The following is a 15,977-nucleotide window of genomic DNA, read 5'->3' as shown; positions in this document are numbered from 1 at the left end:
TCCTAAAAAAGGGAAATAAATTCCAAGTTAACGAATTAGCAGAGGAAAATCAGAATGAGATGAATTACAAATAAAACGAGATGCATCAAGATATAAAATAGTGCGTACAATTATACGACTTGTAACACTACCTAATTAATAACATCCTTTTTCTAAAATAAAAAAAAATAAAAAAAATTGGAATTCATCTTATGACACTTATTATCACATACAAGGCGAAACTCATCCATATGTAATATTTTGAGAAAGACACTAATGGGTTGGAATTTTTGTTAATTTGGTAAATAACATCATCTTACTGAGGGCTGAAATTCAAAGGTTTGGTTTAGTTGGTAGGTAGGCGACACTTGAATTTATTTATTTATTGCATTTTTGTGATAAGCCGTTGGTTGCACTCACACATGATTTGCTCCTTTGGCCGTGATTAGCGGGACTTCTCCAGCATCAAATTTACTTTATCCCACATGGATGCTCTAAAGTTTTAGATACATATACAACTTGTCAACATTAATCTATTCCGACACCATGGCATCATACTTAATTAATTAGTCTGGCAACCCAAATAAATTATAAGTTATGTTGGCCAAACTCAAACGAGAGCCCTACTTCCAATGTGATTTTTAAAAATAAATAAATATTATAAGCAACCGTAGCTTTTGGTACAAATGTATATATAAAACTTTTATTATATGAGGGATATATAAAAACAAAAAATAAAAGATAAAAGATAATATAATCAATGATTTAAATATATATATGTTTACTACTAAAAACGAGTTGAAGTTACTTTATAGATTCTGCGCTCTGCTTTTGATTAACATGATAAGATATGAGTGTGATTTATTTTATTGGTGTAAAGACAAAATGACCATCTGTAAAACTGAAAAAAAGTCAAAAACCATGAGCGAGTGAAGCAGGGAGGGCACAGGCCCGATTGGGGGCATTTCCAGAGGCACATTGCCCCTAAGATTTAAATATTCATATTTTAAAAATAAATGAGAGAGAAGTAATTGCAATCCTAAAAAAATCCTCAAAATCCGGGAATTTCTCAATTATCGTATCAATCACATAGTTGCCACGTCAAAAGAAAAAAAAGTGGTCCTTGGATATCGAAAATATATGCTTTTGGAAACTTAAATATATGAAATATGAGATCCATCGGGCAAAATAATATTGGAAATGTGCACTATGTCTTGTTTACTTTTCCTCTTCCTCAATTGCCCCCAAATTTCTCCATGTCATCAACAAGTCCTCTTTATATCAACAGAACAATCTGAAACTTGAACTAATTCTCAAAGTTTGAACACAAAGAAACTTGACCCGAAAACCAAAAGTAGGGAAACTTGTCTATGTTACTAAACAGGACGGTGTCAAAATGCGTCTTTCTTCGTGTCTCCGCCTAAGACAGCTTTGTTGGGTGCTTGCCTTGTGCCCTGGAAGCTGCGGGTTCTCGTTTGGGAGCCATAAAAGACGACGATAAAGCAACGAGGAGAGAAGGAAATGGTAGAAGCTCACACCTGAATCCTTGACAAACAGAAATGGAGAGGGATCGGCGGCGAAGCTGCTTGTGACGCATGGAACGAGGAGAAAACAACCCACATCCGAAACCCTAGTCTTGGAAACTCTCAAATCTCTCCCAAAATCAATTCAATCGGTCCGAAACACACCAAAATTTGTCTTAGAACCCAAACCAATAAAACCCATTAAATAATAGAGGAGACGCTGCAAAAACAAAAGTGCATGAATGACCTTATAAATTCCCAACCAAACAAACCAGTCGACTGGTAGCCAACCAATCGACCGACCATCTGGTCAACCGGTCGACTTCTTGGTCAATCGATCAATCAACTAGTCAACCGATTGACCAAGAAGTCGACCGGTTGACCATCTGGACAGTTAGTTCCCAAGTTTAACTAAGGTAGTACTTAAGCTCCGTTAAGGTAATACCTAAGATAGATTAAGGTGGTATTTAAAGACTATTAAGGTAGTACCTAAGATATAGTTCCTAAAATAAGAAAGGTGAACTAAATGATCACACTAAATAATAACATAATGACATGCTCTAAGGGTCACAAATGAAGTAAGTAATGTCCACAATTGAAGTTCTAAGGCTTCGGATAGGTAGTTCCTAAGTTTAACTAAGGTAGTACCTAAACTTCGTTAAGTTAGTACTTAAGGTTGATTAAGGTGGTACCTAAAGGCTATTAAGGTGGTACCTAAAGACCTAAGGTACAATTCCCAAAAAAAGAAAGATGAACCAATAGACCACACTAAATAATCATATAATGACATGCTTTAAGGGTCACAAATGAAGTAAGTAATGTCCACAATTGAAGTTCTGAGGCTTTGGATAAGTAGTTCCCAAGTTTAACTAAGGTAGTACCTAAGCTCCATTAAGGTAGTACTTAAGGTAGATTAAGGTGGTACCTAAGGGCTATTAAGGTAGTATTTAAGGTACATTTCTCAAAATAAGAAAGGTGAACTAATTGACCACACTAAATAATCACATAATAACATGCTCTAAGGGTCACAACTGAAGTAAGTAATGTCCATAATTGAAGTTCTGAGACTTCGAACAAGTAGTTCCCAAGTTTAACTAAGGTAGTACCTAAGCTCCGTTAAGATAGTACCTAAGGTAGATTAAGGTGGTACCTAAGGGCTATTAAGGTAGTACCTAAACATGTCATTATGTGATTATTTAGTGTGGTCAATTGGTTCACTTTTCTTATTTTGGGGACTGTACCTTAGGTACTACCTTAATAACCCTTAGGTGCACCTTAATTTACCTTAACGGAGCTTAGGTACTACCTTAGTTAAACTTGGGAACTACCTATCTGAAGCATCAAAACTTCAATTGTGGACATTACTTACTTCACTCGTGACCATTAAAACATGTCATTATGTGATTATTTAGTGTGGTCAATTGATTCACCTTTCTTATTTTGAGAACTATACCTTAGGTACTACCTTAATAGCCTTTAGGTATCACCTTAATCTACCTTAGGGACTATCTTAACGGAACTTAGGTACCACCTTAGTTAAACTTGGGAACTATCTGTCCAAAGCCTCGATTGACCAAGCAATTGATCGATTGACCAAGAGGTCGACCGATTGACCAGGAGGTCGACCGATTGACCAGGAGGTCGACTGATTGACCAGGAGGTCGACCGATTGACCAGGCGGTCGACTGATTGGTCGATTTGGGAATTTATAAGGTCATTCCTACGCTTTTGTTTATGCAACGTCTTCTCCATTCTTTAATGTGTTTTATCAGTTTTGGGTTCTAAGATAGATTTTGGTGCATTTTGAACCGACTAAATTGATATTGGGAGAAATTTGAGGGCTTTCATGGCTAGGGTTTTGGATTTGGGTCGTTTTCTTCTCATTCCGTGCATCACAGGAAGCTCCGTCACCGATCCCTCTCCATTTTTGTTCGTCAAGGCTTTAGGTGTGAGCTTCTACCATTTCCTTCTCTCCTCGTTGCTTTATCTCCGTCTTTTATGGATCCCAAATGAGAGCCCACATCTTCCAAGGCATAAGGCAAGCACCCAACAAAGCTGTCTTAGGCGGAGGCACGACGAAAGGCGCGTTTTGACACTGCCCTGTTTAGTAGCGCAAATGAGTTTCCCTACTTTTGGTTTTCGGGTCAAGTTTCTTTGTGTTCAACCTTTGAGAATTAGTTCAAGTTTCAGATTGTTCTACTAATATGGAGAGGACTTGTTGATGAGATGGAGAAATTTAGGGGCAATCTAGGAAGGGGAAAAGCAAATAGGACATAGTGCACGTTTCCAATATTATTTTGTTCATTAATAGTTGGATATCATATTTCATATATTTGAGTTTCCAAAAGCATATATTTTCGATATCAGAGGGTCAAAACACAAGTTTCCCAAAAAAGCTAGTACCACGTGGAATTTATTTATTTAAGCTTGAGAAAGAATTTTAAAATATTATTTTTTTATAGATAAACTTTTGTCTTATTGGAACTTAAACAAAAATTGGCCACAAAACCTCTTCATCTTTTTACCACTTGAATGGAGCCTTATGAATAAAATTTAAAATATAATTATTTATTGCACAAACAATAAAAAATAAAATAAAATTGATACATAAAATTCTCAATTGAATGATTCAAGTATACAATAGAATTTGGATTGAGCCATTCAATTATATAATAAGAATTCAACTATTGAATAAAAGAATAAATATATGATATCAATATTAAAAATATAGAATAATCAAGGATAAAATTTTAAAATATTATTATTATTTATTGTACAAACAATAATAAAGAAAATTTTGGTACATAGAATTTTGAATTGAGCCATTCAATTGTAGGATAAGAATCAAATTATTGAATAAGAGAATAAATATAAGATTTGGACCATCAAATAAAATAAAAATATCAATACATAAAATTATGAAACAAAAGAGAAATTAGGATATAAAGGAATTGGATCAAAGTATAACAAGTCCACACAGTGGTATAAAAAAGGGACCATTAGGTATTGAATCCAACCACGATATCTATTTGACACCTATTGAAAAGCACTATTAATCAAGTGATTTTATATCGGAATCTTATTGATTTGTATTTCATTACTTCACACTTTAATCTCGTTATTTTATATTTGGTTGGATTTTCTTCGCAGGTGCATCCTATTTATTTCAATTTTAGAATAATATATTCATCTCCTTATTTAAGAGCCAAAATTTAATGGGTACATCACATTTTTCCGTGGCACCCGCAGCAAGACCCAAACTATATTTCAATGGTAGATGAAATAGATTTAAAAAGTGAAAGTGAAAGGCGGTGGGCTTGAAATGGGTGCTAAAAAAGCATGGGTCTGCCAGCCGTCTTGAGGTGGGCAGAAGAAGGCGATCGGTAGATGAATGGCGAATGCGGAGTCCACGGCGTTGAAGATTGGTTCCAATGTGGAATGTGGAATGGAGTGATTGAGTTGGAAGTCGGGCTGAGCCTGAGGGGGGACTAGCCTATTACCCACGAATGACTCATGAATGAAAGAGCATTATTGTGGGCAAATAAGGTTAAAGACGTGCGTAGTGGAAAAGAGAAAAGGGGTTCGGTTCCTGGAGCCTCTGGAGCCCGGAGGCATTGCAGACGGCCTTCCTGATTCTGAGGCGGGGTTGGTTGCATCGAGGTCCAACCCACTTCCCTGTCAATTTCAATTTTCATCCACCCCTTCCCCTCTCTCTCAACTCTCATCTCGTTTTTATTGATTTGCCCTATTTTCCGCGGCTTCTCATTTGGGCAAAGCACGTTCGAGCCTGAGCAAACTCTCCAAGGTGCCTCTACATTACCTGAAAACCATCTGTCATGTGTGCTTCCCATGTTTCGTTTCGTTTCGTTTCGTTTCGTTTCGTTTCATTTCATTATTCTGGACTGATAATTTTCTTTTTCCTGGTAGCGGTTTTTTTTAGGGTTTCTTATAAAACCTAAAATTTATTTTTTGTGTCAACTTTTTCATTACCCTGCTTGTTCCGCACGAATTTTGATGAACTGAATTTATTTGTCTTTTTTCTATTTGGGTGGAATAGGGAATGGGTTTCGTTGTTCTAAAATTATGCTTTTTCGTGATGCTTAATTTATTGATGTCATGCAACACAACTGGCTTTGGAGGCTGGTTTTTTTATGGTCAAATTGAGGATGGTTTGTTAGAACAAAGTTCAAACAGAAATTGAAATTCTTTTGGCTAGAGGAAGGGGGTGAGAATTCCGGATTTTCTATCACATAGCCAATGCAAGATTTAAGTCTCTAATCATGAGTCATGACACAACCATGTCTTCTAATTCTTTTCTGAAGTAGGCAAAGCTGTTCTATCCATGGAAGATTGGTGATAAGTTTCTGGGTCCTAATCCTACATTTTCATTTTGTAATATTACAATCCTTTGGGGTGATCAAGGATGATTTTCATGGCTTATATATATATATATATATATTGTATTTTTTCTTCTAGCTGTTTATTGATTCATTTTGTTTTGTATTTTAGGCTGGTGTTAAAATGTTTTTACTTGTTATTTACATGCCATGGAGCATATAAATGGGTAATAAATCGTACAAACTGGACTCTCATCTTTGGTCGTCTATGATACTCCCAATTTTGCTTTTCTTTGCTTCAGTCCAATGGCTAGTGATGTATCATAGGGTGTGTATGTGTTTTGGGACATTATTTTTCCTTTTATCCACCATGTTGGTGGCTTCTAGCTACTTTGATGTAAGATGTACTGAAATCCAACTTCCTATATCGGCAGATTACCAACATTGGTTGGGCCTTATATGTAGAGCTGCCTCTACCCCCATTAGCTTAAACTTTTGGGAGTGTATGTGGTCCCACATCATTTGGTATTAGAGTGAGGTTTGACCTAGATTGCTTCGTGCTTGCTGACATGGGCATCAACAATTGAGTGGGGATGTCTGGCATAGCCCAGGCGGAAGTCCAATGTTGCGTATCAGCTGATTACTGATGTTGGTTGTGCCTTATATGTGGGGCTACCTTTTGGAAGTGTATGTGGTGCTGCATCATACTTAGACCTTGGGCCTGAAATCATCTAACTCATAGATCATGTTTGATGCACGGTGGAGGTTCTGCAGAATAGCAGCTTCAAAGTGCATGGTTGAGTCCATCTGCTCATGGATTCTGATGACCTTCAGAATCCAACATTTAGGGCTTTAACACTTAACACACTTATTAGGGAAAATCTGGGCTTTGTAAACAAAGTTCTTTATTTGATGAATTCATCCATATTTAGATCACCTGTGATGTACATTATTGAGCATTCAAAATATGCTTCCTATTAATTCAAAGCATGTTTTTCCTGGAAGCTTTATATTCTAAGTACTGAAGGAACTCATTCTGATAGGTCACTATCCAGTTTCTGTTTAATGAGATGGTATCACTTTACTTTCAGCATAAAGATCCTGATTATTGTGAGGTGTTTCATTTATCTGGAAAAGGGAGTCCAGAGTGAGGTGGTGGTTTGGGGTTGTTTGTTGAATCCAGTATGGGGATGTAAGGAAGTGCTTGTCAAGGTACCACAAAAAAGAATATACTAATTTCATCTTTGTTCTTGATAGACAAAAAGAAAAAAAGGGATTATTTTCGCTTCTTTACCATAATTTCTTGGATTTGGTTAAGAGACATTTCTCATTATATATGTGGGATTCTTAATTGTAGGAAGCCAGCTGGAGGTAAAGAGTGAAGAGTTTAAGGGGAGAGTGAAAAGCAAGGGGTGGTTGGAGATAATTAACATAGGATCAAAGTTTGAATTTTAGGAGAGTGAATTTTTTCCTTGTTTCTTTTGGCAGAAAATTGAGCATTTTTATGGTGCTCCAAAATAGTAAATTTCACATCAATTGTTCAAAAATGACAGGGAAGCCTCTAAAGATGAATTGTATAACAAAGATACAATAGGGCCAAGTACAATCTCAATGGAGAACTGTTTTGCTGATCTACCTTAGCACTTAATCAATTTTATTATGCCATTCATACCCACCTAAATTAGAATTTTATCGTGGTAAAAAGGGTTTAAGAATCTGATGGCTATTGGTTTTGATCTAGGTGAGACTTGGGGTGTTTCCCCCAGAGATACAATGATGATCATAACAGAATTGGATCCTAGATTGGAAGGGCTAGTTTTCCACTATGCCATGCATCAAATGTGTGTTTGCATGAACACATTGCTTGCATTTGTGTTTCTATATATCTCTGTGATTGTGAAGCATTTTCTGGGTTTCCATCCAAAAACCTTTCTCATAAATTAGATGATTTAAAAACTTCAGAATAAGTCTCACCAATATTCTCTTGAGCTGTACGATTAACTCTTCAATTTCTAGATCCTACATACATCTGTCTTATATTCACACCTCCATGGCAAATCTTTCTCATTACCTAAAATCCGTGGTGCTTTTGACTTCTTTTGTGCTCATATGCTTTTTCACATTCTTTGTATAGTGCAATAGTCAACTGGTGAGGCCTGTGAGGGATGCAAGATCCAAGGATGCCGCTGCCTGAGGAAGTTTCAAATCTTAAGCCACGAAAAAAGAAATCCTCGACCCAAAAGGCTGCACAGTTTCAATTACAAGGTAAAAATGTCAAAGAGGCTCCAGAGTTTCCACTTTCCCTGCCTCTAAAAACAGGGCAGAAGGTCCCCAAAAGAAGTGCAAAGAATGAAATTGCTCCAATGTTGCAACAACCAGAGAGATCAACCTCAGATTCACTGCCAGACAATACATCTGGAAATGAGTACCGGGCACTGAGACGGAAGTATTTGCTGCTTGAGGAAGAGAGCTTTGCATTGGGAAGAGAATTGAGAGAGGCTGAAGATGAGGTTAAGATCCTGGAAAATGAAAAGCTTGCACTACTGGACCAGCTTGTTGTGTTAGAAGGTCTCATTGATCCTTCAGAGTTTCAGCCAGTGGGGATGCAGTCACCATAAGTCCTGATGTCTTGAGCTCATCACCTGACTGAAGCACACTTCTTTATTGATATGCAGGCGTGGAGTTGCATAATTTGATTACAAAAGAACATCAAGGTTTCATCCCTCTCAACCTTTGCTTCTTTGAAATGATGACTTATTAATTTGCTCTAAGATGGCTTTCTTTTAGTGTCAGAATACTGGAACACTTTGAAATCATTATATTTGAATAGATGGATGAGCTAGTTAGTGTCTGGGTTCAGTTCCCATATGATGATTCTATTTGAATTTGATGTTCAGGGTTCCTTAGTGTAGAATAATGTTCTGATATACTAGGGTTATGTTTGATTTCCAGAAAGTATTAAGAGAATAATTTTTTTTTCCAAGGAAAATGATTTTCTTATGTTTGATTATATTATAAAAAATACAAAAGAAAATCAAATATAATTAAAATTAATAAGAAATTTATATATTTTAAAATTATTTAATCTTTATATAAAAATGTTATATAAGTGAAATAAGTTTGAAATAATATATAAAAATAATTTATGAATTTTAAATTTTAATTTTTTTTTTCACTTTTTCTTTCTTCTTTTCTCTCAAATTTTTTTTTCTCCTCATATTTTCTAGAGAACCAAACATAGTCTAAGCAAATAAGAATATTCTAAAATGGCTAACAGTGGAAGAATGGGAACAATTGAATATCTCAATTCTATTTGTTTATGGTTGAAAACTGTATATGCCGCGTGCCTACATGCCAATTATAACATTGTATATCATGACTCCTAAGACAATGGCATGAAGTTGCCAGCAACATCACCAATACTCATTTGCTCTTAGTTGATATTTTCCATATTCCATATATCTGAGAGATGCTGAATTCTCACCTAGATTTGATCTGATGGAAAAGACACACCAATTGTGATGGGTCTAATTTTTCCTTGAAAGGGCATTTTCCCAGCATCATTTCCGTGATTCACTTGCTCCAGATTCAAAATTCACAAAGCAAATGCAGAAGGCTTGACAAAATGTGAAAAATGTAAGCAAAAATCCAGGGAAATTACCACACATAGTTGTCGAGAATCAGTGATGTACGTCAGATTTACTTAAATTCTCAAGGGAGTAGGAGTAAAAGCATTGGTATGGGCACAACACAGAGACAAGAAAGGAAAGGAAACACTTGTTGGACTGATGTATCTCCAATTTGTGAAGCTTGTTTCACTTTGGTCTATGATCTAAATTCTGCACTGGGATTAAAATTTTCTGTATGCTGCTGTAATATATGTAAACAACATTCCTCAGTTCCGAGCCTGTTATCTCATTAACCCTAAACTGGTAGGTGCAACGCGGACAACCAGTGGGCTGGTTACTCGTGTATATTTGTTCCTCCATGACAAGAACCCAAACACATAGCTGTGTGATGGGGCAGCCACCTTGAGATGCACAGTGAAATTGATCTTCTGGCCATAGTGGCTGAAGATTAACCGGTGTGGTACAACAGTTACATTAATTCCAGTAGGAGCGGACACTACTGCTTTATAAATACTTCTTGGTTTCCCAACATTTGTCACTGTTCGACTAACTGAGGAGTTGTCTTTAAGATTGGGCACTGTGATTGATGGGTAGTTCAGTGCAGATGCAGTTGCAAAAGTTTGATCGCATGTGCTGTTGTCCCTTGTGATCAAATGCAGCAACTTCTCAGAGTAACCGATTGAACAGAGGAACGCTTTGTAATCTGTTGGCTCTGTATCATAGATGAGGCCAGGATCAAGGACTCTTGTGGGGTTCACGAAGCCTGAGCCATAATCAAATGCATTCCCCTTTCTTCCTTCAGGGTCAACAGTGATGGACCTGCGGTTCTTATCCAAAATAGTTGCTGCATTTTCCTTTTGTAATGTCAGTTTTTTTCTGAGGTTGGGGTCATAATTTTTGTTCAAAAACTATAAAGAACAACGTGAGTTTTGGAACTTGGAAATTTTACCCGTTGTCATGATCGCAGATTTAATTGCAGATGGAGACCATGATGGATGCACAGCTTTGACCAAGGCCACAATTCCTGTTACATGCGGACAAGCCATAGAAGTTCCAGAGAGAATGTTGAAATGCATTTTCTCAATTGCTGGAGACCAGGCTGCAAGGATATTCAATCCAGGAGCTGAGACATCAGGCTACAAAGTAGAATAATCAGAAATAAAGCATGAGTAAAATTAAGAACAAGTAATTAAAGGAGCAGCTCACATAAAATTTGATGATCTTTAGTAGGAATATACCTTCAAAATTTCTGGGTTTAAGGCATTGGGACCTTTTGAAGAAAATGCTGCAACTCGAGGAGCAGGATGAGATCCCAATACAGTCTTTGCTGGGAAAATCCTAGAAACTGGTTTTCTGTTCATGTAAATGGAATAGCCTTAAATGAGAAATACAAAATAATTCAATTATCTCACACTGAATCTTCATCATCGGAGAGTAGAAAATAACCGTGTATGATTAATATAGGATAGAATCCTGCCCCCTGTGCCCCTTCCAACAATAGCTGCAGGGATCACAAAAGGAATGGCAACATCCTTATCTGCTTCATCTATAAGAATCATCCCAACTCCACCAGCTTCTCTGACTACTGCACTCTTTGCCAGCTTTGAATCTGTTGAACTCTCGGCATGTTGGCATACCAAAATCTTCCCTCTAGTCTTGGTATTATTCAAGGAACTCTCCAAACAGTAGCTAGAGGGACAAGTAAACAAGAAAACATAACTTGAGATTTTTCATTTACGTGTTAATATCTAAGACTATACCTATTGTCAGGTACCTTCTGCTTCACCTGGATTGATAGGGAGTGAAGTATCCTGCATAGGCTTCGGAAGCAGAGATGATGCTTGTGGAGGCATTCATTTCAAACAGACTCAGACTTTCACCCTATTCAATAACCAAGAAGTGTTTTAAGAGCCTAAGATTAATGTCTAAATCTACAGACATTACTAGGGAAATAGCATTACCGTGAAATTAGCACCATCTCCTAATACGATATCAGATGTAAAATCCCTATCTGTTGAACTAGCGGCAACAGTGATCATCCATGGAGCAAGGTTTGTTGCAGAACCTTGACTTCCTTCATTTCCAACTGAAGCAACTACCACTACCCCATGGCTAGCAGCATGGAATGATCCCAAGGAGATGGCATCATTAAAATAATCTCCCTGAGGTGCTTCAGGACCTAGGGACAGAGACAAGATATGAACGCCATCTCTAATTGCATCATCAAAGGCAGCTAGTAAGTCCACATCGTAGCAACCTGAGGCCCAACAAGTCTTGTACACTGCAATCCTTGCCATCGGAGCACCTCCCCTAGCACCTCCGGCTGCCAAGCCCTTATAATTCATGTTTGTCACATGCCGGCCTGCAGCTGTTGAGGCTGTGTGGCTGCCATGACCAGAACTGTCCCTAGGGGATTTGAATGACACAGACGTTATCAGATCTTCTTCAGCTTCATAGCCACTCAAATAATATCTGGCTCCAATCACTTTCCTATACCATAATTTTTTTTTAAAAGAGTGAGGATCCCTCTGTCAATAAATTTCCATCAAATGATCTTATCAAATAAGGTGTTACTATTATAAAACCTGTTGCAAGATGATGCATTAAATGCTTCTCCTGATTGGCATTGTCCATTCCATCCAGCTGGTATTGAAGGCATGTTGTCATCACTGAAACTTGGGGATTCAGGCCATATACCTGCTTCCGATGATGATACAAATTAGAGACATACTAATAACTTTGTCATAAAAAGAGTAGGGCAACCTTAATACACAGGCCTTAGAGATACCGAAAGTGCATGAGTAAAATATAAAAAATGAAAAATGAAAACGAGCAAGGCATGCCCCTAGCAGCCTGCCTCTTCCCGCACAATCAATGAACAGAAAAAAAATTCCACCCCGGAAGCTTAAGCAAAGAGACTTCCAAAGCCTGATGAGGGAGTCCAATGCTCTCCATATGCAGAATTAAAACAAGAAAACCATTTGAACTCCAACATAAAGGAAGCATTTATAAGCAATGATTTGTATATTTGTACTTGTTCAAGCTTTAGAGGGCAAGAAGTAGGAATTAACCCACAGCAGAGATGGGTGGTAATGATCAAGCAATCATGATAGTCAAAAAGCATTCAATCATGAAAGACACCGAAAGGAAATACTCATACACAGTTTTCTGACAGAAGGCCAACCAGGGAGGAAAGTTTCTTTACTTCTCTCACGGGCCACTTGTAGTATTTAGTGACATCCCTGGTCTGTTCAGCTTGTTATAAATGATGAAGCTCAAAGCTTTACTTTCAAGCTACATTGCTTACTATGTTGAGTTTTAACACCATGAATGTCCTGATTAGGCTTCTGAACATCAGAGGTAGATGCTTTGTAGTTTGTGGTGACAAATGCCTACATGAAACTTAGTGAAATGGCTTCAAACATAACTAATGGACAATAATTTGATATGACGAAGAGTTAATAAGCTCTTAAATATGTCTTATGATTATACATGGTTCTGCTTTAGAAAATTGAATGCTACTCTATTTACATAACAAACTCAATAAGCTCATGAAGTTGCTCAAGCTGATAGACATACAAAAGTAAATAATCCTGTACTTGACAACGCTTGACTATTTCACCCAAAGCCTTGTGTGGGGGAGAGAATCCTTCAGGCACCCAAGTAAGAAATGGTTGGGAAGTGAAGGTGCGAATATGAGTATCAAAGAAAGAAAGAAAGAAAGAAAAGTAGAGTTAAATACAATGATATGAGTAGATAATGAATTGAAAGAGCACTGACCCGTATCAATGAAACCAATGATAACATTTTCTTGATTCTTGGTGGAATACCCTGGAATTTCCATGGTTTCTTCGCCCACGAGACCCATGAAATCCCACGAATGAGTGGTGTGCAGCCTTCTTTTTAAATTGGGAAACACAGAGACCACGCCGGGCATATCTGTCATTTCCAGACCCACAAATTTCTCTAGTTCAACAATCAAAACTCGAGATGATAGGACACACGAGGAGGAAAATTAATTGAAGCACTAAAAGAGAAGGAAAAAACAGGGAGAAAAAAGAAAAAGACTGACTAGCCATTTCCGAAGCTTGCTGCTCCGTCAACTTCGCCGCAAAGCCTTTGAAACCATGTCTATAACTATAAACGTGGGAGGCCTGGGCTCGCTCAGTACTGCAGAAGACAAGAATCAATAAGATCGATGAAGGAAACATTCTCAAACCAGAGACCTAAGAAAAAGAAGATGTTTAACAGCTGAATGAATCTGACCTTCCTTTATGAACTGCAGTAAGCATTTGGTGGTTTTGCCTGAGAATTTCATCCGGGTCATCGCTAGTTCTGCTACCCATATAAACTACATACACCTGCAAAAACCATTCAAGAATTCTCAACACACCCAAAGCAGAGACGTAGACAAGATATTCTACAATGCCCCAATTCACCTTGGCAGACAGAGATATGGTGAGTTGTGCAACAAAAACACCAACAAATAGATGAAGAATTCTACTAGACCTATAGTGCAAGGAAGCCATTTCCATTCTTCGAGTGGAAGAGATGGAAGAAGAGAGGATGGGGTTGATGGGTTTGGGGAAAGAAATAAATATGAATAAGGAGGAAGAGAAAAGGGGGGAGATTGTTCACAGGTTTGCTGTGATGCGTGATATGTAAATGCAAGAGGAAGTTGAAGAGCGGAGAGATGCCGATATTGTACCATATTAACATTAATATACATACAAAGGACACGGGAGGGAGGAAAGCAACGCCCTGGAAACGTGAGAAGTGGAGGGTGTCGTGACTGAGTGGGGTGCAGGTGGGGGTTACTTGGCTTTTGGAGCATCCAACCGGAAGGGAGGCTTTTGGTTGCACTGATCCCGTAATCCAGATTATTACGAGCAAAACTAAATAATAATGTTTGGCTAACAAGAACACCCACCCCAGCTTCTTCTCATCACACACACACAAACACACTTTTACTGGTGGCAATGTAGAAAATAGTTAGTGGGAGTTATGGGTCAGTTTGAATAATAAAATTCAATTTACTATACAGTCTTTCTTCAGATAACTATGGAGCCGTTACAAGAAGTGGGGATGGGATTGAGTAGTAGTAGTGGCCCTAGTGGGCGTAATCTGTATGACTGTATGCTCAGGCTCAGGCTCAGGCTCAGCTGGTACAAAAGGGGAATGCTCCTTTTTATGATTTTAATTTATACCATAGAATATATTTTTCAACCTCTTTAATCATTATTATTTATAGCTCCCTTTTTCAACCTATGTTGCTTTCTTTCTTTCTTTTTGAGTTTGCGATCCTCAACCTCTTCAACAATCAAGCCTTGCTATTATTATTTCGGTATATTTTTGCAAGGGAGTTGGAAAGTTAACGGCTCCCCTTGGACTATGAGGGGGTGTTTGGCCTATATTGTGTTTTTGTTCGAGACCAGAGTTTGATAACCCAACTGAGTTTTTTGTTATTATTACGTGCTTTATTAAAAATTATATTTTCTATATAAATTTAGATGTCAAATTTTCATAATTTTTAAAATACTATTTATAACTAATTAAAAATAATAAGGAACAACTTTAGACAATGCTTTCAAATGATATACCTATTACTTATATTTTATTTAATGCAATTATGTAAAGACTAATTTAACCAAGACTTCAGACTGAACCCGCTGCTTAAGAAGACAGGTCTTGAGTGGATTGCCTAACATTCATAAAATAGTTTTGTTAATATAATGATATCAATTTTATTTTTTTGGTTCCTCATGTTACCGGTGTGTAGGCATGAGTTAAAGGGAGAAGAGCACAGTAAACTCATGCGCCCACAATCATTACTGAACTTCTCTCATCATCAACGCCATCTGATATTATAATCATCACAATCCCAATTGTTGAAATCTTTGAGTGAAGTATACTAATTAATGCAACAACTCCACTTAAAAAAGGATAAATATTTTTTTTTTTAAATAATAATAATAATTATCATTGCAACCATTATTATTTTTGAGATAAATGGTGAGGACTGAGGAGGTGGTGCCCACATGCATGATTTATTCCATTTGCTCTGGTTCTGGGAAATTGGATCATATCTTGCGTGGGATGCATTGATACTAATGACGCTCTCCCACTTATCATCCTTGCTTCTAATTAATTCATATGAATAAACTAAATCTTTTATTATATTCAATATTACTTGGATGAGAAGAACCAACGTTACACCACCGTTGGAATAATGAGCCGATTAGCAAAGGCAAAAAGGCCAGTGAAATGGGGCGGACACCTTGTGGGAAAAATGATTGCCTGTATAGAATATTAGAATATTAGACTATGTAAGTTGACAAGGACAATCTTTTCGGTGGGCGAGGCTTTAACGCCAGTGGCGAGTCCGGCGACTGGCGGTGATACGCATGATAAAGGATCTCCTTATTTCCTCAAGGTAAATATATTTTTAATTTATATTCTTTGCTTTTCATTGGAAAGCAATTATAGAGTGGTGATTATGGCGGTTACAA

At 37.4% G+C, this 15,977-nt stretch overlaps 2 protein-coding genes across 5 annotated transcripts; one reads left to right on the top strand and one right to left on the bottom strand.

Moving 5' to 3' along the window:
• The first annotated feature begins 4,560 nt into the window (after nt 1-4,560).
• Nucleotides 4,561-8,690, top strand: LOC100241316 (uncharacterized). Its single transcript, XM_002263230.4, has 2 exons — nt 4,561-5,307; nt 7,974-8,690. Exon 2 carries the CDS (start codon nt 8,005-8,007, stop codon nt 8,455-8,457), a length of 453 nt encoding a protein of 150 aa, XP_002263266.1. The 5' UTR covers nt 4,561-5,307; nt 7,974-8,004; the 3' UTR covers nt 8,458-8,690.
• An 819-nt stretch (nt 8,691-9,509) lies between these two features.
• LOC100246533 (subtilisin-like serine-protease S) lies at nt 9,510-14,353 on the bottom strand. 4 transcript variants are annotated; one of them, XM_010651017.3, is made up of 11 exons: nt 14,177-14,353; nt 13,735-13,829; nt 13,541-13,638; nt 13,249-13,407; nt 12,054-12,165; nt 11,430-11,958; nt 11,255-11,349; nt 10,915-11,157; nt 10,707-10,821; nt 10,418-10,604; nt 9,510-10,312 (listed from the first exon to the last, which is right to left on the bottom strand). In XM_010651017.3, exons 1-11 carry the CDS (start codon nt 14,300-14,302, stop codon nt 9,750-9,752), a joined length of 2,322 nt encoding a protein of 773 aa, XP_010649319.2. In that variant the 5' UTR covers nt 14,303-14,353; the 3' UTR covers nt 9,510-9,749. The 4 variants fall into 4 exon arrangements, with proteins under 4 accessions (XP_010649319.2, XP_002263237.2, XP_059592546.1 ...); XM_002263201.5 differs by having other exon boundaries at nt 13,908-14,338; XM_059736563.1 differs by lacking the exon at nt 14,177-14,353 and adding an exon at nt 13,908-14,170 and having other exon boundaries at nt 9,510-10,322.
• Between the last annotated feature and the right edge of the window lie 1,624 nt (nt 14,354-15,977).

The sequence above is a fragment of the Vitis vinifera genome, chromosome 4 (assembly GCF_030704535.1).
Source record: "Vitis vinifera cultivar Pinot Noir 40024 chromosome 4, ASM3070453v1".
NCBI lineage: Eukaryota > Viridiplantae > Streptophyta > Magnoliopsida > Vitales > Vitaceae > Vitis > Vitis vinifera.
The sequence above is the reverse complement of the archived record's forward strand: the minus strand, read 5'-3'. Positions and strand labels throughout refer to the sequence as shown.